The following is a 27,758-nucleotide window of genomic DNA, read 5'->3' as shown; positions in this document are numbered from 1 at the left end:
GAAGTAAGAATGAAGAATTAAGCAGTTAAAATATGACTAACTCTCCTGCTGGCAGATCACACGGGCAAGACAACATCTGAAGAAAGAGTCAGCCAGTCTGCATGCAATGGAGAAAGATGCAGAACCCAACCTCCTGCCTCAATGATTCACTGAGATCCTTCCCCCATTTTTCCCTCTAAAAACTGTCCTGGCTGAGCAGAATCTTTGGAGTTGGTCTCTTGACACAAGTCCACCATCTTCTCAGACGGCTGGCTTTTCTGATTAAAGCATCTTTCCTTTCTACTGACATTTGCCTCTCGAATTATTGGCTTATGAGCCATCAGCAGCTGAACGTGGGTTTGGTAAAAAGCCCAAGGCAGACCTGCTGAACTAGCATTGGCATTTCAAAATGATCTTCAGGTTATTTAAGTTCACACTTAGTATGAGAAGCACTGCTCTAACCCATTCAGATTTCTCTATTCTGCTCTGTAAGTCCCAGCTATCCCAGTAGAACTGTAGTAAATCTTAGGGACTGGGCTGTTATGGGTCACGTGGAAATTAGGAGAAGGTGAGTGTCAGTGTTCCAGCATGGAGGGGAGTCAGTGGGGACCCAGAGAGGTAGGTAAGAGGTGGGAGACGTGCCCACAAGTGTGGAGTATCAGGAGTGAGCGGGCAGATGGACGGGGCAGCAGACACCAGACTGGATTTGTGGGACACATGAGATTTCCCAGAGAGTCCCAGGAAGGGCTGTTACTGGCCTGCATGGAATACTAAGGGCAAGCATGATTCCTGAAGTAGGAGAACTTCGGAGTACATGAGTGACAGCACTGATTCTAAAGCTGCCTGAAAAATGACTGTCATTGCCAAAGATGCTTCATTTTTTAAAAAATTAATTAAATTATTTTTGGCTGCCATTGGGTCTTCATTGCTGCACACGGGCTTTTTCTAGTTGTGGTGAGCGGGGGCTACTCTTCATTGCGGTGTGTGGGCTTCTCATTGCAGTGGCCTCTCTTATTGCGGGGCATGGGCTCTAGGCACGCAGGCTCAGTAGTTGTGGCACGTGGGCTTCAGTAGTCGTGGCTCACGGGCTCTAGAGCGCAGGCTCAGGAGTTGTGGCGCATGGGCTTAGTTGCTCCACAGCATGTGGGATCTTCCTGGACCAGGGCTCGAACCCGTGTCCCTTGCATTGGCAGGTGGATTCTTAACCACTGTGCCACCAGGGAAGCCCAAAGATGCTTTTATTATTCATTTGAGTTATTATGTTTAGTTATAGCATGGCAGCTTAGTGATTTTTTTTTTTTTTCTTTTTTGCCACACGCGGGCCTCTCACTGTTGTGGCCTTTGCCGTTGCGGAGCACAGGCTCCGGACGTGCAGGCTCAGCGGCCATGGCTCATGGGCCCAGCCGCTCCACGGCATGTGGGATCTTCCCGGACCGGGGCACGAACCCATGTGCCCTGCATCGGCAAGCGGACTCTCAACCACTGCGCCACCAGGGAAGCCCAGCTTAGTGATTTTTAAACCCTGGGTTCTGGAATCTGCCTGCCTAGGAGTGATTCATGGTTTCAATACTTCCTAGCTGTGTGAACTTACAGAAGTTACTTAACCTCTCTGTGCCTCAGTTTCCTCATCTGAAGGATGGGGGTGATTTTTTAAAAAATGAACTAAGTGAGGTAATACCTGTAAAAAACTTAGTACCTTGACTAGAGTACATGCTCAAATATCTGATCTATTGTTCCCTATGGCAGGGGCAACCAAGGTGCATGGAATTGGGGCTGATTAAGAAATATATTTTTAATTCTATCTTTTGGATATTCTTCCTCTGCTCTCAAAGCTAAAATACTTACAGATTCTCCTTTTTCACCTTTAGGGCCAATAGAGCCTGGAAATCCTGGTGGTCCAATTTCACCCTTTCAAGAAAAAGCAGAAGAAAGTTTTTGCAGGAAGCCAGGTGAGTCCTGTTGTGACTGTCAGGGTCAGAGCATTGCCTGTGCCCTTTCTAACCACGGAAGTTATCTCTTATCCTCCAAGAGGCAATGTGAAGTTCTGAATCCAGTTAGGCTATTTGCATAATAATGTTTGTCAGTGCTCCACGATGCCTTTAGGTCTTTTAGAAATCCATAATATTCATTAGGATCTTTAAAATTAATGTGAAACAAAAGTCAATTATTTTTCAAGGAAAGAACATTTAGAGGGAAAAAATTATAATTTCGCTCTGCTGTATTTTGTTTTTGCAAAAAAAAAATTTTTTTGTTGTTTTAAAGACATGAGATAATTTAACTGACACAATAATCCAGACCCATTTTATTTCAGACACTTCTTTCTTTTTTCAGGTTGGGGGAGGTGGAGGGGTGAGGAGTCACAGGAAGAAAAACACATCTCTCCACTGTTTCCAGCACTTATATCACCACTTAAATGTTCGGCTGCGAACAAAGAAGGCATTCTTGTTGATGTGGGGACAGTAGCAACTTAGAAATGCCTAAGAGGTTCTGGTCAAAAATCTTGAGAAGGGATTTGTATGTGACATATAAAGGGAATTTCGAGAAAATAAAATTTTAGAAATAATACTTGTGGCAAGGAAATGTATCGTTAATTAGACTTCAGGGATGTCCCAGCATTGTGCTTCCATTTAAATGTTAACCAGCATTCCCGAATACCAGACCGTTGTTAAATTAAATGCAGCCACTAGAAGTTATGTAATGTTGGTTATTTTCCAATCTCAGGAGCATTTTTGCAAAACAATATTCACCATTGCACTTCCAAGTATATGCCTTTTTTGCCCATCTTGTCTTTTTTTTTTATTTTGAAAAAAATACAAAACACATAAAGTTGAATATGTCAAACCTCCATGGACCACACACCCAAGATGGAAGAAAGAAAAAAAATTTATAACCGAAGAAGTTTCAAATTCTCTCTCTCTTCCTGTCCCAGAGAGAGCCAGTCATGGATTTAGTGCTTCTGTTTTCAGTCTATATTTTTGCACTTTTACTGCATATGTGGAACCATAAATAATATGTTATTTTGGATATTTAAAACAAATTCTATAGAAGCCATTGTTTGATCTTGTATATAATATTTTGTGACTTTTTTCCCTACTCAGTGTGGTTTTTAATATCCATCCTCTATTAATAGATATATTTAGATCTAGCTCATTCATTGAACCCTCAGATAGCATTCTCTTGTGTTAATGTATCGGGGTTCGTCAAAGCCCTACTGATGGGTATTTGGTTGCCTCTAGCTTTCCTCTATTATAAACAAGGCTGCAATGAACATCTTTATACCTGCCCCTTGTGTGGATATGTTTATGTGTTTATTTTTTTATTTTTAGTTTTTTTTGCAGTACGCGGGCCTCTCACTGTTGTGGCCTCTCCCGTTGCGGAGCACAGGCTCCAGACACGCAGGCTCAGCGGCCATGGCTCACGGGGCCCAGCCGCTCCACGGCATGTGGGATCTTCCTGGACTGGGGCACGAACCTGTGTCCCCTGCCTCGGCAGGCGGACTCTCAACCACTGCACCACCAGGGAAACCCTATGTGTTTATTTTGAATCCTCAAACAACAATCTATCCAAAGTATTTCAAGTACTAGTTAATTACAGCCCTAAAACATTGTTTTATTTCTATATTTCTATCCTAATCAGTATCTTGTGATTTTAGACTAGAGGAAGAGGGAGCCTGTCATATATAATGGACAGACAAATCCATGTTTTTATTAAGGTGGTGTCTAGATTTGTGGAATGTATTTTGTAAATGTAATCTTGATTTTATTAATACAAGTATTTTCCTTTATAGTGTACCACCCAAACATGTAATGTACCATCAGTTTTGCACTTACCATATTGTAGGAGAAGCCTTTTTTTCCTACAGATATTGAACTCTATCCATAGTACAAAGAGGAAGAAATTGGTGGAGACATTTAAGGGGCTGATTGCTGTTGGTTTGAAAGGATAAATAAACAATTGGCCTTATACAAGTGTTAGGCTGTACAGAGTGACCTTCCTATTACCCATTTGATGGGTGCTAAAAGCCCCAGTCCATAGGTGTGATAGAAAAACTTATGCCTAGTAAGGTGCATAAAGTAAATGTAGAAATCAAGGAAAGGGTCTAGAAATTACTATAAAAGTCACATCTGCTCAATACCAAAGGTAAGGGGAGGGGAATATACTTGCAGGAAGAGTACCTATGTTCACAGCTGCTAAGTATTTGAAGCAATGTATACAGGTCTCCATTGAAATGCAGAGGAAGGACCCAACAGAGGCTTTGGTCCATCTCTGATTGGTACGAAGGGGTGTCTGGGCTTGGAGGAAATCTAAGAGTTCTGTTCCCGTATATAAAACTCTACAAACAAAAGCATTTCACACCTGAAGCACAGACACGTATGCTGTTTTTCATAGTGAGAATGGGTGTTCAGTGAGTTATCAGTGGCTATGAGCTGGAAGACAAGTGATGAGTTTACTTAGCTTCAGGAAAGGCTGTCATTTAATTTGACACCTTGGATGCTATTTGAAAGGTCTGGTGGTGTTGAGCCTCCATCTTTCCCCTCTGACAACTGCCCTAAAAGACACCGCTAATTCCTCAGGAGTCCTTAGATATTCTGTCACCTATTCCACCGTCTCTATAAAGGAGCAGTTCTCCCCGACTGACCTGCAAACACAGCATCATCCCCTCACCAGATCCCATCAGTCTCAGGTCATCATTTCAGTCCTGGTAGACTGGTTACTTGGATATCATGGTCTCCATCGCCATTTACCATTAAAAGCCGGTAGTGTTCCTTGGTGTTTCTTCCTGTATCCCAGTGTTCTTGATACAGGACTTGGCTGCTAACCTAGGAGTGTGTTCATCCTACTGCTGTTTGCATCTGTTCTGGTGCTTCACTGGAAGGCTGGGTTCCAAATGGTAGGCTGGTTTTGTGATTCTACTCTGCCAGCCGGGGCGTCAAGAAGTGATGTGTGATGCGGCAATAAGTCACTTATGGGTTGAAATTGTACTTCTTGTTCAATCTTTTATTCTACAAGATAAATTGAGCCTCAACATTGTGGTGGGAGAAGCAAAGATGATCAAGACCGGGTGTTAAGGATGGTAACAACTAACTATTAATATCAAACAGAGATAAACGATGCCTTATGAGAATGAAGAAAGTTTGGAGTGGATGGATAGGAAGGAGTGAAGCATTAGTGAGGGCTTCATATGTGCCACGTATTGTGCTTCGGGCAAGTTCATCTCATCTCATTTGATTTCAATCCTGCCATCAATTCTCTGTGTACATGTGACTGTGTCCATTTCACAAATGAGGAAACTGGCGCTCAGAGAAATAAAGTGTCTTTCCCAAGGAGACAGAGTTGTTAATGGCACAATCAACTTTTGATGCCAAAGCCCAGGATCTTTTTAGCACTCAATGGTTCTCCACCCTGGCTGCCAGGTAGAATTACCTGAAGCTCTTTTAAATAATAGCAATATGGACCACCCCCCACTCTGCCGCCACCCCAGATCAACCATATACATGGGCTCTGCCCCACATCAGAGTATCTGGAGATGGAACCTGAGTACTGGTACCTTCTAAAAGCCTTCAGGGGGTTCCAACGTGCAGTTGGAGCTCTGAAGCACCAGAGTCCACCACAGGTTCAAGCAAAGATCTGAAAGAGCAGCTTGAAGGAGCTTTAAATTCTCACTACAGTGACCCAGGAGCAGCATTATAATTTTAAGAACAAAAGTATAGATTCAGCCCAGGTACTAAGTGAGTGTGTATAGGTAGAGGTGATTCTACTCTTCTAGCAAATGCGGTGCTTATGTTTTTGAGTTTATCATATGCATTATTTACAGGCAGAGTCTTTCTCCTTTTAATTAGAATTCTTACAAATCATTTCATATGGGCGTTTATATCAGGTTCTCTGTAGACTCTTCTGGGTTATTTCTTTGGGCAGGAAGAGGCAACAGTCATGCCACTGGCTTTTTCTAATTCCACTTAAGATTCTGAAGCAATTAGAAAAGATTTTGAGCCATAGAAAGGGTCCTTAGAGTTTGAAATACACCTGTTTGACAGAATCAAATTTCTCATCATTGAGGTCTTAAGAATTCCTAAGTAACATATGTTTCCTAATGAACATAGCAAAACCAGGGCCAGCTGTTTTGTTTCAAGAAATGAATCATCATTTAAATACTTTAAAAGTGCCACAACTCTCTTTGCTCAGCTGTCCTAAGTGACAAGCTTTGTGGTTTTCTTTTTTTTTCTCCTTAGTCTGCATGTGTCCAGCAGTAATTGCTTAAAATATAATGTGTTCCTTATGGTGGTGTAGGAATTCCGCAAGCTATTTGGTTACAGGAAATAATGCTAATGTACTAGCAGTACAATCCAAGACACATAAATGACCTTATTGCTGGATAATCAATTTCTGGGATGCCTTTTTAAGAATGTCAAGGTTTTAGTTGTTTACTTATTTGCAGGAAATTTCATTTTCAATGGTCAGTCTATAAGAAGCCCCTACTTTCTGTTGAGACTATCTTGTAGCAGTTTTTTCTGGTTACGGAGGTATGATCTTGTGAATAGATTGGCTGCACTGATTTATAAGGCACAGAAGTCATATTTTCTTGGATTCATGTCGAAACACCCTGCCCTCAATCATGAGAATTTTTACTGGGTGAATGAATGAAGAGAGGACCCCCAGGCCATGTTCCCGCAGAGTAGTTCCAACCCACTTGCCTCTGTCTGTGGATTTAACGTGCATTTTTCCCCCTTTTTTAAATTGAAGTATAGTTGATTTACAACGTTGTGTTAGTTTCAGGTGTACAGCAAAATGATTCCATTTTACATACATATATATCTATTTTTTCTGATTCTTTTCCCTTATAGGTTATTACAAAACATTGAGTATCGTTCCTGCATTTTGTTTTTCTTGACAACGGCATGTTCCCACTGAATCCAAGGTCATCCCAACTGCAGGATCGAACAGGAGTGAAACATCTTTTTGACCAGGCAAGGGCATCTGTCATCTTCACAGCTAATATAATTAAACCCGTGAATGATGATGAGAAGGCAGTGCGAATTCGTCAGTATTTTAACTGTAAAGCTATTTTGAAATAATTATTTGGTTAAACCGAGACTGTACATGATAAAACCCCACCCCAAAATGCTCCCATGATAGTTTATGTTTGGACGCTTAAGAAAACACAAAAATAGCGAGCCTCGGGCATCGTGTCAAAGGGCCTTTCAGATGGTTTTTGCCGTCTACATGGATCCATGAAACATCTAATTAAAAACCGAAACCTGTGTCCTAATTCCATTTACCTGTGACAGCTATCGCCCCTCGATGTGGATGTGTTCCCTTCCTGTAGTCAGCTACTCAGGGCCTTCTCTTGGAGGCCAGGGAGGCTCGTGCCCACTGCAGGCTGACTTGGAGCCCGCGGGGCAGCGGGACTGCCCTGATGTGTGAATGGGTGTGAGTTGGTGTAAGATGTTTTTACTCAAATTTACTTCACAAATTTGATTACCTTCTCTCCTTTTGGGCCACCAGCTCCATGCTCACCAAGGTTTCCCTAGGTAAACATAAAACAGATAAAAAGACAAAAATCCATTTATTTTTAATACATTCAGTCCCTAATTAAGCATAGAAATAGTGAGATAACAGCACAGTAACAGCTTTTTATAGATATCATTTTAATCCCGTTTGCCTCTCTCACGTTCTGTCAAATATTCCTGAAAAGCTCTAATTATTGAGACCCTACCTATCCTTGCTGTGACATCCCCCCAGGAGGTGACGCTGGAGAAATACACGTCTCCAGGGGTGAATTAGCAATACTTCAAATTAACGCCCGGCAGCCTCACTCGGTGCCCATCCACTCCACGGATAGGACTGTCTAAGGCTAGCAGTGATATCCTTGCTGCTCAGTGTAATGGACATTCCTTTCACTGCCCTCTTGGCTTCACTTGGCACGTCGTGACTTGCATCCCACACATTCTCCTGTTTCTCTGACCTCTCCTCCCACACCATCTCCTAACTGCTCAAGGTTGGACCCCCTCAGGACTGGGTCCAGCTCTCTTGTTGACTCAACATTTGGTCCCAGATACTCTTATCTACCCCGCAGCTTAGGCATCATCTACACCAAGAAAGACAAATTTGTAAACCCAGCACACGGCTCCCTTCTGGGCTTTGACACCTATATCTAATTTTCTACTTGACCTATCACTCGTAAATTCTAGAAGAGATTTATATTTGACAAGTTCAAAACTGAATTAAAAAATACAACAAATAAGGCGATATAAGTGAGAAAGATGAGAATATCACATTGTTAACATTTGTTAGTCCAGAAGGGGGAGAATGATAATTAACTTCTTCCTAATATATCTCTGCGGTTTGACTTGTTAAAATGAGTGGTAATTTCATTGTATAACTGAAAAAAATCAAGGAAAGAAAGTCTGAATTCATCCTCTCCCATCTGCAGAGCTCTTTCTTCTTCCATCTGGGTGTCGTCGTTAACTCTGCCCTCCTCTGTTCCTTGAGGACAATGTCATCCGGTCTGGTTGCCTCTGTCCCCAAATCTCTTCTCTCCATTCTACTCGCCCTCACTGGGAAGGCCACCATCACATCTCGCCAGGATCACTGCAATGGCTCCCTCATTGGCCCTATAATCCACTCTTCCCCCCTCCCCACCATACATTCTCTGTAGAAGGTCGGAGAGTGATCTTCAAACGACATTCTGACCTCCTTCCTTCAAAACCTTAGCAGAGTCGTATTAAGGTCTTCTCTCAGCTCTTCAAATGGACCGAGATCCTTCCTGTCCCTCCCTGTAGTTCCCCACCCTGTTCTCACTTCTTTGTCTGGTTAGCAACCTCTCAACCCTCAGGGCGCAACTACTGAGATAAAATGCTTCCTGTGGGTCTCCAGACAAGTTCCCCTCATAGGTTTTCATTGGACATGGTGTTTCTCCTTCATAATACTAACATTGAAAATGTTGTGTTTGTTTAAAAATATTTGCACCTCTTGCATTGGCATGTAAGGTCCATGATGGCCTGGAACTGAATGGCCGCCCCACGCCTAGTGCCCTACCTAACGTATAGGACGCACTCAACAAGTATTTGTTGAATAAATATGCCAATGATTCTGACTTACATGATTTTTTCCCATTAATGTTTTTTTTAATTAAAAATACATATGTTGGTAGAGAAAATTCAAAGTACAGAAATGCTTAAACAACAAAAATATACAGAGGCACTGGTTCAGATCACTGTTGCTACAGTTTAACATTTTAAATGTGCCTCCATGTTACTCATTCTACTCCAATTAAAAATAAATAGTTTATAACTGCTGTTATTACTGGTCTTGTGATATTCTCTCATTTTTCCTACTTAACTTTGATCCGAGATGTCTAAATTGAAAATAAAAATTGTCGTCTCAAAATCCCGAGCTATAAATTATTACAGGGACATATCTGAAAATGAGGTATAACACTCCAAGGCTGCTCATTGCAAGAATGAGCAGTTAGAAAATGGTAGGTTGTTTGAATGCAATCTGCACAGAAACACAGAAACTCTAGGAATTTCCTGAAAATACTACCACCTGGGCCTGGAGCCAATGACTATGCACAACCCATCAGAGTCTCTGCCTAGCTCTGCTTATGCCGTGACGTGTGGGGAAGGCGGAACGTGCTTTGGTCTAAGACACAAGTTGTCCAGAGGTGGTCTTTGGATTGGGAGGCCCCATGCTCTTGGCTTGCAGAGCAGAAGAGCACCCAAAGTACATTTGCTGAGAGCATCTCACAGTGTAGCACCTTGGTTTAGATTCCCCTCCTCCTCTGAACCCCGGCAACCTAAAGGGCATCAGAGATGCTTCAGGGATGAAGAAATGCCTCTGCAGCACCAAGTCATATTATTCTATCCATAGGCTGTATTGTTCTAAAATCTTGACTTTTCTGGAGGCTTTCCTATCCAGAGAAACAACATGGTATTTACTGCCTAGCAGAGTGCCATATGTTTGCTTCACTCCATAGCTAGGTCAGGAAACTCATCTAATCAAGGACCCACAGTGGCCTCTGTAGGTGTTCTCCACTCTTGGGCTAACAGTACTTAAGGCAGAGGCAAACTGGAACTTCAGCTGCATTTATCTGTTGGCATGTGAGATTCTCCTCTCCGCTTTCTCCAAGTTAATTGTACCGGATAATTACTTGGCTCTACAGAAATAATGAGACATCGTCCTTGTGTTTCTGGAGCCCACGGTTCTGCCTCAGATGTTATTCTAATTTTACGAGGTCATTTTGTGCCTTGCTGCCATGTTATCTGAATGGTTCTCATAAACCTTTTGAGTAGCTATAATAGCTGTACCCTCTTGAGTGTGTTTGTTGAAGAGTTTCTATGGTGCAGCGGAGAAGGTTGTTGTGTGTGCTACTCAGCCTGCACATTTCAGGAATTCTGGGGAGACCAAGGTGGCAGAGTAGGAGGAGGCTGAGCTCACCTCCCCCCACGAACACACTGGTAACACACCCACATGTGGAGCAACTCTCACTGAAAACTGACACAGAGACTCTTATACAATCAAGACCGTAAGAAGGATCCACACAAAATCTGGTAGGAAGGGAAGAGAAGCGATCAGGTTGGGACTTGCACCCATAGCGGGGGACACAGAAGAGAAGGGGGATTACATGGCCTCAGGGATCCTCCCTGGGAAGCAAGTGGTTTGAACCACATTTTGGGTGCTCCAGCCCTGGGGTCTGACGTCAGGAGGATGAGTCCCCTTAGCTGGTTTGCAGACCAGTGGCCCTGACAGCGGGGCTGTAAGAAACCTCGAGTCTGCTTGTGAAGCGTGTGCGCACACTCGCTTACTCCCAAAACAAGGCGGAGGGAGCAGATGAAAACTACCCAGGACTCTGGCTGGTTACCTGTGGCCATGCCTGCAGGTTCCCCAGCCCAAGTTGAGCACCTGGACCAGCCCGCTGGCTCTGTGGTGCAGCTCCACACTACAGCAAGGACTGCCATGGTCAAGGGGGATGCGCGGTTGTGGGGTGATGGAGCTGCCTTAGACCTGGCACAGCATCTGAGTGGGGGGACAGTGGCCATTGCTGTCACCCCTGGAGGCAGCAGAGTGGGGGCCTCCCAGAACTCTAACGGTGCCAGGAACACCACAGCCTGCACCTTGACCCACACTGAGTAACCACTCCAGGCCCTCTTGCTCCAACACTGCTCCCCTCTGGGGCAAGGGTGGTGGTGGTAGGAGAGGGGAAAGCACACTCTTGGAGGGAACAGAGCCATCTCAGACCTGACCCTCGTGGCTTCTGCTCCAGCAACCAGGAAACTGCCCCCAGTCCCCAGTGGGGCGGTGATGGTCACTAAGCAGAGGAGAAGCCCTGAATCACACCTGGCTCCAGCTCTAGCACCTCCATCTCCAGCCCCACTTCCTACCAAGGTAAGAGCAGCCAGCACACCCTGGAGGAAGACGTGCCTCAGGCTCAGGTCGGATCCAGCTCTCCCCGCAAAGCCACTGGGCAGATGCAGACTGTAGAGGGAAGCTCCCACAAAAGGACACCCCTTCAAGACCATAAAGGTAACTGGTTCACCTAACAGAGAAAGTTAGCAAAATGAGAAAACAGAGGAATTTGGTTCAAATGAGACAAAAGAAAACCCCTGAAAAGATAAGTAATTAAATAGAAATAAGTAATCTATCAGATAAAGAGTTCAAAGCGTTAGTAATAAGAATAATAACTGAATTAGAGAAAACAATAGATGAACACAGTGAGAATTTTAACAAGGAACTAGAAAATATAAAAAAGAATGAGTCAGAACTGAAGAATACAATAAATGAGTAATAAAGAAACACACTAGAAAGAATGAACAGCAGACTAGGTGATACAGAAGAACATATAAGTAATCTGGAAGATGGACTATGAAAATCATCCAATCAGAGCAGCAAAAAGAAAAATAAATTCTAAAAAGTGAGAACAGTTTAAGGGACCTCTGAGACAACGTTAAGCATACCAACATTCACATTATAGAGAACACAGAAGGAGAAGAGAGAGAGAAAGTAGTAAAAAAATGTATTTGATGAAATTATGGCTGAAAAATTCCCAAACCTGAAGAAGGAAAAAATATCCAGATACAGGAGGCATAGAGGGTTCCAAACAGGATGAACTCAAATAGACACACACCAAGACATATCATAATTAAAGTGGCAAAAGTTAAAGAGAGAATTCTAAAGGTAGCAAGAGAAAAACAAAGAATCATATACAAGGCAACCCCCATAAGGCTATCAACTGATTTTACTGCAGAAACTTTGCAGGCCAAAAGGGAAAGTGCTGAAAGTGAAAAACCTATAATCTAGAATAATCTACCCAGCAATCTTATCATTTAGAACTGAAGGAGAGATAAAGAAATTCTCAGACAAGAAAAAACTAAAAAAGTTCATCAATACTAAACTTACCCTAAAAGAAATGTTAAAGGGTCATCTCTAGGTGGAAAAGAAAAGGCTACAGTAAGAAGGAAGAATCTACAGGAAAGGAAAAATCCCACCATTAAAGGTAAATATATAGTAATGGCTGTGAATCAACAACTTAAATAAGCTAGTACAAAGATTAAAAGAAAAGAATTGTAAAATCAACTACAATAAACAGTGAAGGGATCAACATGAAGATGGAAAATATGACCTTAAAAACACAAAATGTGGGGGGAGAATAAAAAATGTAGATCTTTTAGAATGTGATTGAACTTAAACGACTATCAGTTTAAAACAAGTAGAAATAGTTATAGGTCATTACATATATGTAACAACAAATCAAAAACCTAAAATAGATACACAAAAAACTAGAGAGAAAGGAACACAAGCATACCACTAAAGAAAATCATCAAACCACAAGGGAAGAAACTACAATAACAAAAGAACAGAGAAGAATTACAAAAACAACCAGAAAACAAGTAACAAAACAGCAGTAAGTACATACCTGTTAGTTCACTTTAAATGTCAAAGGACTAAATGTTCCAGTAAGAAGAAATAGGGTGGCTGATTGGATAAACAAAACAAGACCCATCTATATGATGCTTACAAGAGACTCACTTCAAACTGAAAGTGAGGGGATGGAAAAAGATATTTCATGCAAATAGGAGTGACAAGAAAGTGGGGGTAGCAGTACTCATACTAGACAAAATAGACTTTAAAACAAAGACAAAAGACAAAGAAGGGCATTATATAATGATGAATGGATCAATGCAAGAAGAGGATACTATACTCGTTAACATATATGCACCCAATACAGAAGCACCTAAATATATAAAGCAAATATTAACAGATAGGAAGGGAGAAATTGACAGTACAGTAAGTCCCATACATATGAACGAGTTCTGTTCCAAGAGCATATTGGTAAATCCAGTTTATTCGTAAGTCCAACAAAGTTAGCCTAGGTACCCAACTAGCACAGTTGGCTATATACTGCTGCTTTTACACTTGCTTCCAGACATGCTGGGCTTGAAATAAAGATACTGTACTATTGTACCCTATGCAATACTGAACAGTAAAGTACACAAAAGCTCAACCACTCGTAGAGGATGCACACACATGACAACGTATGCCAGACAAGTGAACTAACTTACCTGATCGGACATGCAAAGGCACGTTTGCATCTTTGAAAGTGCACAACTTGAAGGTTCGTATATAGGGGACTTGCTGTACAATAATAGCAAGGGACTTTAACACCCCACTTACTTCAATGGACAGATCATCCAGAAAGGAAATCAATAAGGAAACAGTAGTCTTAAATGACACACTAGACTAGTTGGACTTAATAGATATCATAAGACATTCCATCCAAAAAGAGCAAAAGAAACATTCTTTTCAAGTGCACATGGAATGTTCTTTGGGATAGATCACATGCTAGGCTACAAAACAAGTCTGAATAAATTTAACAGGTTAGAAAATATATCAAGCATTTATTCCAACCACAATGGTATGAGACCATTACAATCAATCAATTACAGGAAGAAAAATGGGAAAAACACACACACGTGGAGACTAAACAACATGCTACTAAAAAATCAATGGATCAATGCTGAAATCACAGAGGAAATCAGAAAATTCCTTGAGACAAAAAAATAAATAAAATAAAAACACAACTTTCCAAAATCTATAGGATGTAGTAAAAGCAGTCCTAAGAGGGAAGTTCATAGTGATACAGGCCTACCTCAAGAAACAAACAAACAAACAACTTTCAAATAAAAAACCTAACTTCTCATCTAAAGGAATAATAAAAAGAAAAACAGCAGAAGGGAGGAAATAATAAATATCATAGAGGAAATAAATAAAATAGAGACAAAAAGAAAAGATCAATGAAACCAAGAGCTGGTTGTTTTAAAAGATAAACAAAGTTGATAAGCCTTTAGTGAGGCTCATCAAGAAAAAAAGACAGAGGACCCAAATAAAATAAGAAATGAAAGAGGAGAAATAAAAACTGATACCACAGAGATACAAAACATTTTAAGATAATACTACAGTTATAGGCCAACAAATTGGACACCCTAGAAGAGATGGACAAATTTCTAGTAAAATACAATCTTCCAAGGCTGAACAAGGAAGAAATAGACTAGCTGAACAGATCAATCACTAGTAGCAAAATTGAATTTGTAATTTTAAAAAAAAGCTCCAAGCAAACAAAAGTCCAGGACCAGACAGATTCACAGAGGAATTCTACCAAACATATTAAGAAGAGCTAATACCTATCTTTCTCAAACTATTCCAAAAATTTGAAGAGGAGGGGACACTCCCAAATTCATTCTACAAGGCCACCATTACTCTGATGCCAAAACCAGATGAAGAAACTACAAAAAAAGAAAATATCTCTGATGGACATAGATGCAAAAATCCTCAACAAAATATTAGTAAACTGAATTCAACAATATATAAAAGGGACCACACACTATGATCAAGTGGGATTTATTCCGGGGATGTAAGGATGGTTCAATACCCATAAATCAACCAATGTGATACACCACATTAACAAAGGGAAGGATAAAAATCACAGGGTAATCTGAACAGACACAGAAAAAGCATTTGTCAAAATTCAACATCCATTCATGATAAAAATTCTCATCAAACTTGGTGTAGAGGAAACCTATCTTGACATAATAAATGACATTTATGACAAACCTATAGCTAACATCTTATTCAGCAGTGAAAACCTGAAAGCCTTTCCTCTAAAATCAGGAAGAAAACGTGTTTGCCCGTTTTTGCACTTCTATTTAATATAGTATTGGAAGTCCTAGCCACAGTAATCAGACATGAAAAAAAAAATAAGAGGCACCCAAATGGGAAGGAAAGAAGTACAACTGTCACTTTTGGCAGATGACTTGATACTATATATAGAAAACCTCAAAGTCTCCATCAAAAAACTATTAGAACCAATAAACAAATTCAGTAAAGTTGCAGGATGTGAGATAAGCATACAAAAATCTGTTGCTTTTCTATACACTAATAATGAACTATCTGAAAGAGAAAGCAAGAAAACAATCCCATTTAAAATCAAATCAAAAAGAATAAAATACCTAGGTATAAACTTAACTGAGAAGGTGAAGTATCCATGCTCTGAAAACTCTAAAACAATATTCAGGAAATGAAGATGATACAAAGAAATGGAAAGATATCCCATCTTCATGGACTGGAAGAATTAATATTGTTAAAATGGCCATGCGACCCAAAGCAATCTACAGAGTTAATGCAACCTCTATCAAAATATCGATTACAGTTTTTCACAGAACTAGAACAGATCATCCTAAAATTTATATGGAACCATAAAAGACTCTGAATAGCCAAAGTCATTTTGAGAAAGAAGAACAAAGCTGGAGGTACTACAAGCCAAGGAGCCACCAGGAGCCGGGAGTGAGGCCTGAACACACCTCTCCCGGCAGCCCCAGAGACAGCGTGGCCCTGTCAACACCTCCGGAGCTGTGAGATCACACATTTCTGGGGGTTAAGCCAGTCACTTTGCTTCATTACAGTAGCCCTAGTAAGTTAAGTAGAACATGTGGCCTAAGAGGGCTGTGCTCACTTGGAAAGAAGGCCCAAGGCTGGCACCAAGTCCAGCTTCTCAGGTGCTCGCGGGAACACAGTTCACCAGCTCCGAGTGTGGTGGGCCACAGAGGGGAGGGGCCGGGCCCAGGTGAGTTTGAGATTTCTCTGTAATACTGCTAAAATCCAAAAATCCGTATGTCTGTGCCTAAATCCATGATGTTTTCCAAAGCTAGTGGATCCTGGGGCACTGGGAGGGGAAGACAGGAAGTTAGGACTTAAATTTTATTTCTAAGTCTTCCAGGCCCAGAAGGGTTGCCTCCAGTGTTTCCAAGGAGGTCTTCACTTTCTGTGCTATCTTTGGGTTTAACTCACCGCTTGGAAAGACCTTGAGTGTTTGATGCTGGAGAAATGTTTTCTGTCCTTTCTAGTCTGTGCATATGAAAATGAAGTTGTGGTTTGATACTTGAAAGGAAAAACAGATTATTTTGTTAGCAAATGGGTTTTCTTGGATCAACAATTTGGAGAAGTGAACACTGGAACTGGCTGCAGGGAGACACAGCATCAGTCTCCAACAGATGAGACTGATTCTCTGCAAATTGCACCGAGGCTGGTGATGTTAAGATAACCAACTACCCATTTTCCACATGCATCTTTAAAAACCAACGTGGAATGTAAAACCTGCAAGTACCTGGCCTCCACAGAGAATGCTTTTTTTTTTCCTTTCCCATCTAGATTGGTGTAAGGAGCTCTGGATCTGACCGCTTTAGCAGTTGACAGAACCTATCAAATTTTTCTTAAAATCCCCAGAGCTGGAGACAATGCAGAGCAGTTTGCTGGATTGTGAGAAGATTTTCCTTGAGGGGAAGAATATGCTCGGCATTGTTGCTCCTTTGCAACCAGTCTTGAAGAATGGGAGCAGCTGTTCTGCAAATTATTTTTGTGATGGAGAGGGGAATCTACCTTTCATTCTTTGCATCCTCAAGTGGGCACGCAAAATACACAGAAACATACTTATATAACTGTCTTGACCCCCCTCCTTAGTCTCTCTTTTCCTCACTTCCTTTGTTTTCTTCCCCAATTCTCTTTTTGATTTGTGCTGTGAGAGGAGAGGGCTTCTTATGCCTGAGCTTCTTCCTCTGATGACAAGGAAAAGTGTAGGGGAAAACGATCAACTCTTGTACAGGGGCCAAAGGCAATTACTTTGCTTTGAGGATTCCTGGGATGAGGGAATGAGCCAGGAGCTCTTTCAGGAGAGGAAGGGGAGGGGAGGTGTATGAGTGGTCTGCCACTCGTTCTCCCAGGGGCAGCTGCTTCCGCAGAATCCAGGCTGCAGGACGGCTGAGCTGCTGCGAGCTGAGGTGCCGAGGCCCAGGACTCAAGTGCAGACATTACATAAATCAATGACAATTTAAACGGGAAGATTATTTTAACCTTGGAATGTCACTTTATATGTTTCAATACATGGTCCATTATTTACTCTCCAGGAAAGTTTCACTCAGGGGCCCCCTTCTCTCTGTGCTTATTTGCGACGGCCAGACCATCAGGCATGCGATGAACTGCAAATCGAAACAAGCTCAGCCTCCCAAACGGGTGGGGGTCGTGACCTGCTGGGGACACGGCCAAGTGAAGACAGGCATCTCATTCACCATGGCACGCTTGGCCCTTTCTTTTGTGAAGCCGAGGGTGAAGAGGTGGCGTTTACAACCCAGAAAGGTGCTCAGTGTAGGTGCTGAGAAGGTGGGCCCTACCCCTCCATCCATCCTGGTGGGACCTCCATGGAACAGCCCTAACTATTCTCAGAAGGAAACAGAGTCAAGTATTTGGAAAGTTACCTTCCATTAATTCCCAGGCGGGTCTAAAGCCTTCTGATGTTAACTGGCAACGGTGTTTCATTTGGGGAAGAGAAGCTATGGTCTCCCCTCTTTACCCAGCGGTGCTCCAATTCTGAAGTCACCTTCTGAGCACAGGTGGACTAAACGCCTGTGAGCCTCAATCCCGTGGTAACAACGGTAGTAACAATAGCTGGAGTTCTTTTAGGTGAGTCAACAGCTAAATTCAGAGAACTGGTTTGCTGTTAGCAAGACTCCACCCACCTTCTCCGGTCAGCCTCGTTTTGGGGAAATATAACCTTAAAGTAAAAAATTTATGTTCTCAACTTCAGATTCTAAAATATAAATGCACTATATATCTTCATTTAAGGGAAAACTGACTCGCTGGCAAGATAAACTATATACAGAAGTAATGCTGAGAGACTTGCAAAGAGATGAGCATTAAAAGTTTTGCAAAGGATGGCAAATAGCTAAGTAGCTGAGTAGCAACTTGGTAAATTTTATACCAAGGGTGGTAGTAACACACAATATTCTTTACGTTTTTTTTAGCTGACACTGTTAGATCAGAGCCCACTCATTCTCATTATTTTGAAGCGTTTATAGTAAATCCTATTTTGTACCAGTAGATGTCATTACAGAAATGCAGTGTATTTTAACTGAGTAATTTTAGATATGCTTCTCTTACGTTTTTTCATGTGGGCCAAGCCTTATGGTTGTGAGAAAGTTGGTACAGAGAGAGCTCTACAGACAATGTTTACTAAAGGATCATACAATGTACCTCATACGTTCCTCCTAATACAATATTCCCTGGAAAATCTAAGGAAATGAGAAAAGTTAAGATAGGATCATGCAGGAAGTGGAAGAGACTTTCCACACTTCTGATTTTAAATTTATCAGCCACAAACGATCCACGTCTTCATGTTGAACTTAATCTGATGGAAGAATTGGGATTTTGAATGAATTAGCTTGTCATTTTCTGTGCACCTGCCTTCAAGGCCTCTGCTGGCACAGAGTGTTTCTTTGGGTTTTTAAACAGAGGAACAAAAGTAGCCAGAGGAATCTACGAAAGGGAGACCAAGAACACAGGACAGACATAAAGGGGAGTTTCTCCAAATTTGCAGCTTATCAGTGATAAACCATGATGTAATAAGGGATCCGAGTCAGTGGCCAGAATGCCCCTCACAAAGCGATCAGACCCCAAACATGTGCTGAATGGTGAGCCAACCAGTGGTCTCACTTAGGTCTCTGAGTCACACTCGGTTGCCCACACCCATTTTTCTCCGTCTGCTGTGCTTCCTTGTAGAATTGGGGGCAAAACTGTCTTGCCTTTTGGCTGTCAGATCCTTCTATGTCATATTCCATCCAAACCAATGGGTAATTAAAAATCTTGGTGAAGTTAAAGTGGCTCCTTCCTGAGAGGTGGGAGACTACAGTCTTGACCCATAGTATGTAAACCTTTGCTTGAGATTTTAGTGTAGCACCTGTTAGTTTGGTAAGAAATCTATCACCCGTTGCAGTACCCAGAGCTCTAAGGTAGCAAATCATCTCTTTCTGCCTTCAGGGAAACCACATATATGATGCTATCAATGGTGAAACCTGTTTTTTATGTTAATTTTTTGTATGAACTTTTGCAAACTTTGAAATAAACTTTTAAAAAGTAAAGATAGGGACTTCCCTGGTGGCGCAGTGCTTAAGCATCCACCTGCCAATGCAGGGGACACGGGTTCGAGCCCTGGTCCGGGAGGATCCCACATGCCATGGGGCAACTAAGCCCGTGCACCACAACTACTGAAGCCCGCATGCCTGGAGCCCGCGAGCCACAACTACTGAAGCCTGCGCGGGCCTAGAGCCCGTGCTCCGCCACAAGAGAAGCCACCACAATGAGAAGCCTGCGCACCACAACGAAGAGAAGCCCCTGCTTGCCGCAACTAGAGAAAGCCCGTGTGCAGCAACGAAGACCCAACCCAGCCAAAAATAAATAAATTAATTAAAAAATAAATAACTAAATAAAGATAAAATCCTGGTTTTGTAAAAAAGATGCTGATCAAAATACTTTTTTGGAAACATTTTCATTATGGAAAGATGTTAAGTGTATGTGATTATGTTTCAAAGTCTGAGCAGTTAGCAATTAAGTTCATTTTATTTTCCAAAAATACCATCACATAAAATCTCTGTATACATGATGTGAGTGGAAGAAGCCATACCTTGTGATAATATCCATCAAGAGGCTGTTGCATTCCTTGTATTCCAGGAGGTCCCTGTATTAGAAACAAATCAAAGACATACGTAAACATTTACCAAAACAATGTGTATTTAAATAATGTATCTAAGAGCTCTTAAAATCTCACAGGTAAGAAGAAGGAAGTGTCTGTTCAGTCAAGTATTCTAATTAATAGAGAATCACATGGACATTAGCTTATCTGGTCCTTAAACGTATTTCTAGGTTAAATCCTGCATGAATCCAAAGAAAGGTCCTAACCGGGAACACGTAACATTTTACTAAAAGGTCAGCCATCAGCATATTCCTTATTAAAAGGAATCTTACCCATAAAACTCCTCAAGGGAAGAGGCTGAAGAGCTTCAGTTTATGTTTGACACTTCTTATAGGGCTTTTATCAATGAATTATGGACGTGTATGCCCACGTGTTATTACCTTAAAAAATAAGGGAAAATATTGTTTTGTTATTGCTTTACTTATTTGAATTAGTTGGGTGAACATGGGCTTCCCACGGACTTTCAGGCCAGAAAAAGATATCTGCTGTATAACCTTGGGCTTAAGACCTTTAAATACATGTAGTTTTCAGATGATGTGGAAATAATTCACGAAGCCCTCTGCTGAGCTTTGGGTGGATAGGAAGGAAGTAAAGACATTTGTCTGTCCCTAAAACTTCCAGGAAGAGAGGAAGAGAAGCGTTCTCTGAGTTTTTCAGGGATTAAATTTTGGGGAAAGGGGTGTAAGAAAACGCAAAGATTAACGTGATTTTAATTTAGGTAGTTCAGCCAAAATAGATTCAGTTATCTCAGAAAAGAGACTGCATATTTCATCCGCACCTTGAAAGCTCCTAGAGGAGAGAAAATGTTACAGAAGCGAAGTTCTCAGAAGATAAGACACTGAAAGATCATGATTCAGCCAACCAAAGTCACCATTATACAAAGATGATTATTTTAAAAAGCAAACGAAAGCTTTGGAAAGTGAAGAAACATTTTAAGGAACATCTGCTAGCTGCACTCACTGATATAGGTAACACCTTAGGTTATCTCGAAAAGATTAATGTTGGTCAACAGTTATGACGGGTGTTTCTTAGGAACGGCCTGTGAGAGAAGATCTAACATGAAGGCTTTACTTTGTGCCGTTAAATGTTGAGGACAGCAAGATGTAGTGATGGATGATAGAAGGAGGCAGATGTAACTCGTGAGAAAATAATAGGCCTCGTGCGGAACGGAGCTGACTGTGGTTGGAAAGACAAACGACGCTGTTACCTTGCTGGAATCAAAACAGAGCTAATGTCAGAAAATAATTCTCAAGGCGCTATTGTTTTTCAGGTTCTTTTTCCATCAGCCAGCTTTGTGTGACGTATTCCAGGTCAGGTAGTTGAAGCGAAGAGGAAAGCAATTACTGAGTTGGGGGTTGTTTCACAAAGTTTCCGGCCAAGAAGGTACACGCTAGGAACTCATTCTTGAAATTCAGGAGACGTGAGACTCCATACACATTGATCCTTCTGCAACTATTTTTAACAAGGCAAGGAGAAATCTTAGATACCGTATGTAGTAGCATCAAAGGTAACTTAGGGGTATCTGCATAGCAGGCATTGGGTGACTGGTGAATGTGTATTGATCATAAGGTCAATTAGATCAAAGACTAGTGATGTGGTAGGTACGCTTAGCTTCAGACACATTCGTCTTAGCTAAAAGGGAAAGGCGTAACAAGTGGGGCTCCTGAATACAGCGGATCAGTTAATAACGTCTGTCAACTAGAGCAGAAGAATCCATTAAATAATAACGGCACACAGTTAGGTGGCGTGTGTCGTGCGCCCGGCATTACACCGAGGGTTTCAAATAGACTAGCTCATTTCATCTCTACAAGGACACCATGAGGTATGTACCATCATTATTTCCAATTCAAAGATACAGAAAAATGAGCGTTTGAAATAGTTAACTGGCCCAAGGTCACACCCCTGGTACGTGGCAGGGCTAATATTTAATGGAGGCAGCCTGGCCCCAAACTCACGTCTTAGTTGCTCAACTCTTGTAACTTAACAGCAGATTCTCAGCCTAAAATAATTTTTGCAGGAAATTTTAAATTATGGTTATGGAAAGGAAAACTGTCCCAGTGTCCTGCTCCTGTAGTGACCTGCAGCAGCTATACAGATACCACGGCTTTGCTCTATTTGTGTTGGGCTGGGAGACACAGGACGCCTGAGTTAATGGGATAAGTAGACAATTACACAACAGCTGTAAAATGCTCATGAGCTCCGGGGAGACACACCTGTTTATAACCCAACTGTGCTTGCGTGTAATTACCGGGGCGGTCCATCAGCCTGGTGTGGGGAGAGACCCTGATGTTGTTTCCTACTGCAAAGAACCATGCCTGGTGTGATGAAGGGAATTAAAGATACGTTCAGCTTGGGAACATATATGCTCGGTAATAGTTTAAAGCATTTAAAAAGGGGTTTTTTTTTTTTTTTGGCTAAAATCTTGCTAGAGGTGGAAGACAGAGAAATATCCTGTCTGCCACCAGCGTCATCAGATGCTAGTGTGAAAATGATCAACTGTTTGCATTATCAGCTCCTTAGATTTCAGTTTGGGCCACAGATTCCCAACGTCTAAAGGATGGGAAGAGCTCTGTGTTAAAGCTTCTTCGGTCCTGGTCTTGGCTGCACTTTCATTTTCCAGCCAGTTCACGCAGTATGCGGAGCTCGAAGAACCCACTTTTGCCTTTTTTCCCTTCCCTGGTCTCTGCTGCGAGCTCCCTGTCACCGTCGGGGCTGGGCCTTTGGGTCAGCTTTAGCGCACCCTTGATGTTCTGAATCAAGGTCTCCGTGGCCCCTCAGCCACTCTGCTCCCTCTCTGGCCCTCCTTCCTGAACTGTCTTCCTTCCTCCCTCTTCTCTGAAAGCATCCTTCAGCTCCCCATAACTGCTGACTGAACGTCCGTGCGCCATCTGGGTACCACTCATCTCCACGCACCAGCACTCTTCATTAGGAGCTCTCTCATTAGGGGCTCCTTTCAGGCTTCACAAATACATATTTTCAGGTTGTACACAACTGCCTTCTGGCCCCGTGGGTTTCCAATTAACTTTGCTAACAACCTTTGAAATACCAAAAACCTCTATGAAGAAAGTTGCACTAATCAACTTTTTTCAAAGCATGCTAAAAAACAGCTTTGCTATAAGAAGAGATAGAAAGTTTGTTATTGAAAAGTCATTTGGGCTAATTTTCAAGAAATATTTCTAACTTTCTAATGGCTAGTAGAAAAGGCAAAGACCAGTAATTATTTTTCTTATATTAAAAAAATTATTAGGAAGCCTAACCTCATTCATAGAAATGGTAAGATGAGGCATGTTTCAATAATACAGTAATTGCTGGGAAGGTTAGTGTCAGAATGAGCTTTTCTCTTACATATATATATTCCATCGATAACATTATATATAACTTAGTGAAGCACATTTATACTGATTTATGTTTTTTTTTTTGTGTGTGTGTGTGTGGTACGCAGGCCTCTCACTGTTGTGGCCTCTCCCCTTGCGGAGCACAGGCTCCGGACGCGCGGGCTCAGCGGCCATGGCTCACAGGCCCAGCCGCTCCGCGGCATGTGGGATCTTCCCGGACCAGGGCACGAACCCACATCCCCTGCATCGGCAGGCGGACTCTCAACCACTGCGCCACCAGGGAAGCCCTGATTTATGGTGGTTTGAGTACATGTCTATCTTTGCAGTTGGAATGAAAACTCCTTGAAGATAGGAGTTTCAATCTTTTTTATCTTATCATAACATATAGTACCCCCATCCCAGTATTTGCTGAATTCAATAGAATCTTTTGCAAGAAAAATTTTGAGGGTATAGCCAATTTCTTGCTCGTTCGTTTTGATTTCAGTTAGGAATGGTAGCAAACCGAGCAGGGGTCTTGCTGCTTCCAAACTCACAGAAAACAGGGCCAACAGATGCAGATTAATCTAAGAATCTGGCTAAATAACTGAAAACAAAGCTGCAGTGAGCTCCAGTTAGTAGAAAAGAGCTTATGGATGGATTTTTGACCAGAATTACAACATGGAAAGTTGTCTCCAATTCTGAGAGAAAAATCAATAGTACTCTTTAGAAAATATTTGGGATATCAATTTCTTTTTCTTTTAAACACAGATCCTTTTATTTATCTTAAATATTTGCTCTAAATGAGTTTTTTCATTGTCTCTTGGGATTTAATTAACTTAAACAGTTGTAATTTTAGAATAGATTGTTTTTCAGAGAATGTTTCTGCTACAAAGTTTTAGTGGCTAAGGAGATACCAGCACTCCAACCCCTCCCCTCCAAAATTGCTGAAAACTCTCAAATTGCAAAATACGATTTCTGAAGCAAGGAGGGGATTCATTAAGTGTTTATACTATGGTTATATTTCAACACAGAGACCTCAAGTTCTCCTTTATGGGATTACAGTGGGGATGTGGGCCAGAGAGCATGTATTAGGTGAAATTTAAGGTTCCTGGGAAGGGGCTCTTATTTCTGAAAATGTCTCACCCACCTTCTGGTATATGCCTGCCTAAAACTTCATATAGAAAGACTGGTTTATCTGGTGTTGGGTTTTATCACCAGCTCGAATACAAGTGTTCTTGGGAGACGTAATACTAATGTTTCATATTCATACAGCTCAGCATAATTCTAAATACGTTTTCACTTATATTTTCTTAGATGGCAGGGTAATGTGACTGCAAAACACATCATCTTATTTGATTCTCATAAAGACTATGTGAGACGGGTATGATTATGTTCTCCATCTGACAGGGAAAAACTGATAGACTTACCCCCAAATCACGCAATAAACAAATGGTAGAACCATGTATAAGAGTTGTTCCACTTGAATATATGCTTATGGGTCATTCAGTAAGTATTTCCTGAGAGCAAGTTGGATGGGACAAAAAAGGGGAGGACTAACGGGATGCTATGTGGCAGGTGGGACAGGAGAAGACAGCACCGAGGGAGGAGAGGGTACAGAAAAGGGGGGAGTACAGATCCTGAAGACTGTGGCTTCGCAGCCCCCCAGGCCTTTGGCACTCACTTTCTGGCATGAGGCTCTGAGAAATGTAGTTAAGTCTTAAGACGAACTTTGATTGTAAAAAGTGGGACTCAGAGGAAAAAGCTATAGGAGGATGATAATCAAAGAACTTGGAAAGGTATCAACAATTTTGCTTTAGAAATGGGAGGTCCTGGATTAAATCCTGGGAAAGAAAGTAAAACATAATGAGCAGATGGAAGAGAATGATAAAATGGGATAATGATAAGAATATTAATAAATGGCAATAGTAACCCTTGGAAAGTAATAACTATGTGGCAGGTACGTATGTTATTGCATTTTGCTTTTACAGCAGTCCAATGAGGTAGGCATTATCCTTATTTTACTTATAACAAAAAGTTTACTATCTCACCCAAGGTCATACAACTAGCAGACAACAGCTAGATTTCAACCCAAGATGGCCTGACGCTGTATCTTTGATATTTTAACTCTTTCCTTTATCTGCCTCACAGTGAGAGGGATGACAGATAGAGAAAAAAAAAACCAAAATCAATCATCTTAAAGCTGGTTAAAAACATCACGTAGGGCACTCAAGGGTAAAAGACTGCAGATCTATTAATGAGGGACAGAATCTACAAGGGCCAAGCACAGGGAGCTCCGGGACGCAGTGTAGACGCACCTTTTCAAAGACTGGACAAGAAGAGATCAAGAGGAGAGTGACCAGAGTGGGAGGAGGGTGAGGATAAGAGAGAGGAACCACAGGCAGATACAAGAAGTGTTAAAATCAAGGAGGGCCTGGATTAGAGAGAGGTGAGAGGGAGACTTCTGAGAGGGAAAAGGAAAGAAGTTGGCAATCTTGATCGGCATCTTAAGTAACGCTTGAAGTTCAAATGATACCAAATGAGGGGTAGAGTCTTGGCATTTAGGAGATGGTAGAAGAAAAACACACAAATGGTCAGAGGTGGTGGGAAAAAGACTAGAAACAAGAGAGTCAGATTGCTTAGGGATCATATTGATAGGCTGAAATTCCTACGAGCGTGAAATTGCGGTGGATGAACAGTCATGGGAAAGTAGTCACACTTAGTAAGAAGACGAGATACCCTTCAAACAAAACTACAATTGTGCCATTGTGTTCCTGTGGAAGAGAGATTTGTGTATTGCCACGTGGGATCTGAAGGATTTAAGTGATACAGCAATACACTGGTTCAAGCATTGGTCAAGGGCATCTTCTGGGGACTTCCCCTAAAAAAGATAAGAGCAGTTTTTGTTAGAAGCCAGCAGCCAACGTTTAATCTTGGTGAAGCTCTGGAAATTCTGAGCAGCAGTGATCGTCTCTTGTCTCAGCCAGGTCCCCCTTGCCCCACCCCAGTGGCATACACGTGCACTCTACTTTGAAAGATCAGTAGCTCCTAAGTATCTCTATATGAGATATTGCCAGCAACCCTGGTTCAGAAGTTCAGAAGCAGCGTGATTAACAGGTGAAGGATTGCAGCGAAGCAGAGCTTCTGGGTCTTGAATGAGAAGTTTTCACATCTGCCACTTTGGACATTTTTCAAATGCATCCCTCTGTGTATTCCAGAAGTGCTCACTTGAGCTGGGCTTGTCTCTTCTGGCCTGCACACTGAGCTGTGTAATTGAGGGAACTCAAGCAGAGGCAGTTTATGGTTATATGAATAAGCAAAATACTCAATATGTGACCTGATTGTTTTCCAAAATTACACAGCCGCTGGTTTCACTTGTCATTTTGGAACAGGGGTGGGAGGATGAGGCTGTGACAGTGAATGCATTCAATGGGTGTAATTAATCCATTTCATAAAAGCAGATTTTCTACATTATGCTGTGAGGCTCAGAAGTTTTTAACACTTTACTTTCCAAGGGAGAAAAAAAAATCATTTTCTAAAGGAGCTTATTTTCCCTGATACCATGAAACAAATCCATCTAATTGGTTATAAAGCCCATTGCATTCTTGATAGAGTGCCTTGCTGGGACATTGATGACTGATTTCCATGGCATGACAGTCAGAAAAAAATGATTCTTCCCCTAACGCTGCGATTCTGCTTATCCATCCATAAAATGTTTCATACTCATTTCCCCTCAGTATGTCCTGCAAAAGCAAAAACGTTACGTGTCAGCTTCCTGTAATATAAGGGGCAGCAGCAGTCTCTAGAGGGGCCTTGCCTCCCCACCGAAGCCACATCACTGACCCTGCATGAGGTGATTAAAGCCAGCGGGGCATGAGAACTAGTAAGGATGGAGATTGCGAAACAAATGATCTGTATCCAGTGGCATCGCCCAAAGTTCACCATCAACAGAAACCATACCTGGGGAACAGCTGAGCTTGCACTCCCCTGTCTGACCTCAGGAATCTCTCAATACACCTCTCAAATCTGAAGGGAGGTTGGCTTACACAGCCTGCACCTATCAGTGCTTTGAGATTCCACTTATGTAACTGATAATATTCACTCTCTTTAAAAGTGTTGGTACATGTCAATCCCAAACTCCCTAACTATCCCTTCCCCTCACCATTTCCGCCGCCCACCCCTGTAACCATAAGTTCTTCTCTACGTCTGTGCTCAATAGTATGTAACAACCTAAATGGGAAAAGATTCTGAAAAAGAATAGGTACATGTATATGTATAAGTGAATCACTTTGCTAACACAAAGTGTTAATCTAACACAACATTGTTAATCAACTATGCTCCAATATAAAATAAAAAAGTTTAGACAAACAAGTGTTGGTAGGATGACAGTGCTTCCT

At 41.7% G+C, this 27,758-nt stretch overlaps 1 protein-coding gene across 1 annotated transcript in view; it reads right to left on the bottom strand.

Moving 5' to 3' along the window:
- LOC115854745 (collagen alpha-1(XIX) chain) overlaps positions 1-27,758 on the bottom strand; it is a 304,855-nt gene that overhangs the window by 19,637 nt on the left and 257,460 nt on the right. The window contains exons 16-18 of the mRNA XM_060283962.1: positions 19,982-20,035; positions 7,460-7,504; positions 1,825-1,887 (exon numbers count right to left, since the gene is read on the bottom strand). Of these exons, the coding sequence (XP_060139945.1) occupies positions 1,825-1,887; positions 7,460-7,504; positions 19,982-20,035 (162 nt within the window). The remainder of the gene's footprint in view (positions 1-1,824; positions 1,888-7,459; positions 7,505-19,981; positions 20,036-27,758) is intronic.

This window comes from Globicephala melas, chromosome 14 (genome assembly GCF_963455315.2).
Source record: "Globicephala melas chromosome 14, mGloMel1.2, whole genome shotgun sequence".
Classification (NCBI taxonomy): Eukaryota; Metazoa; Chordata; class Mammalia; order Artiodactyla; family Delphinidae; genus Globicephala; species Globicephala melas.
Note: the sequence above shows the minus strand (reverse complement) of the source record. Positions and strands in the feature narration are given on the sequence as shown.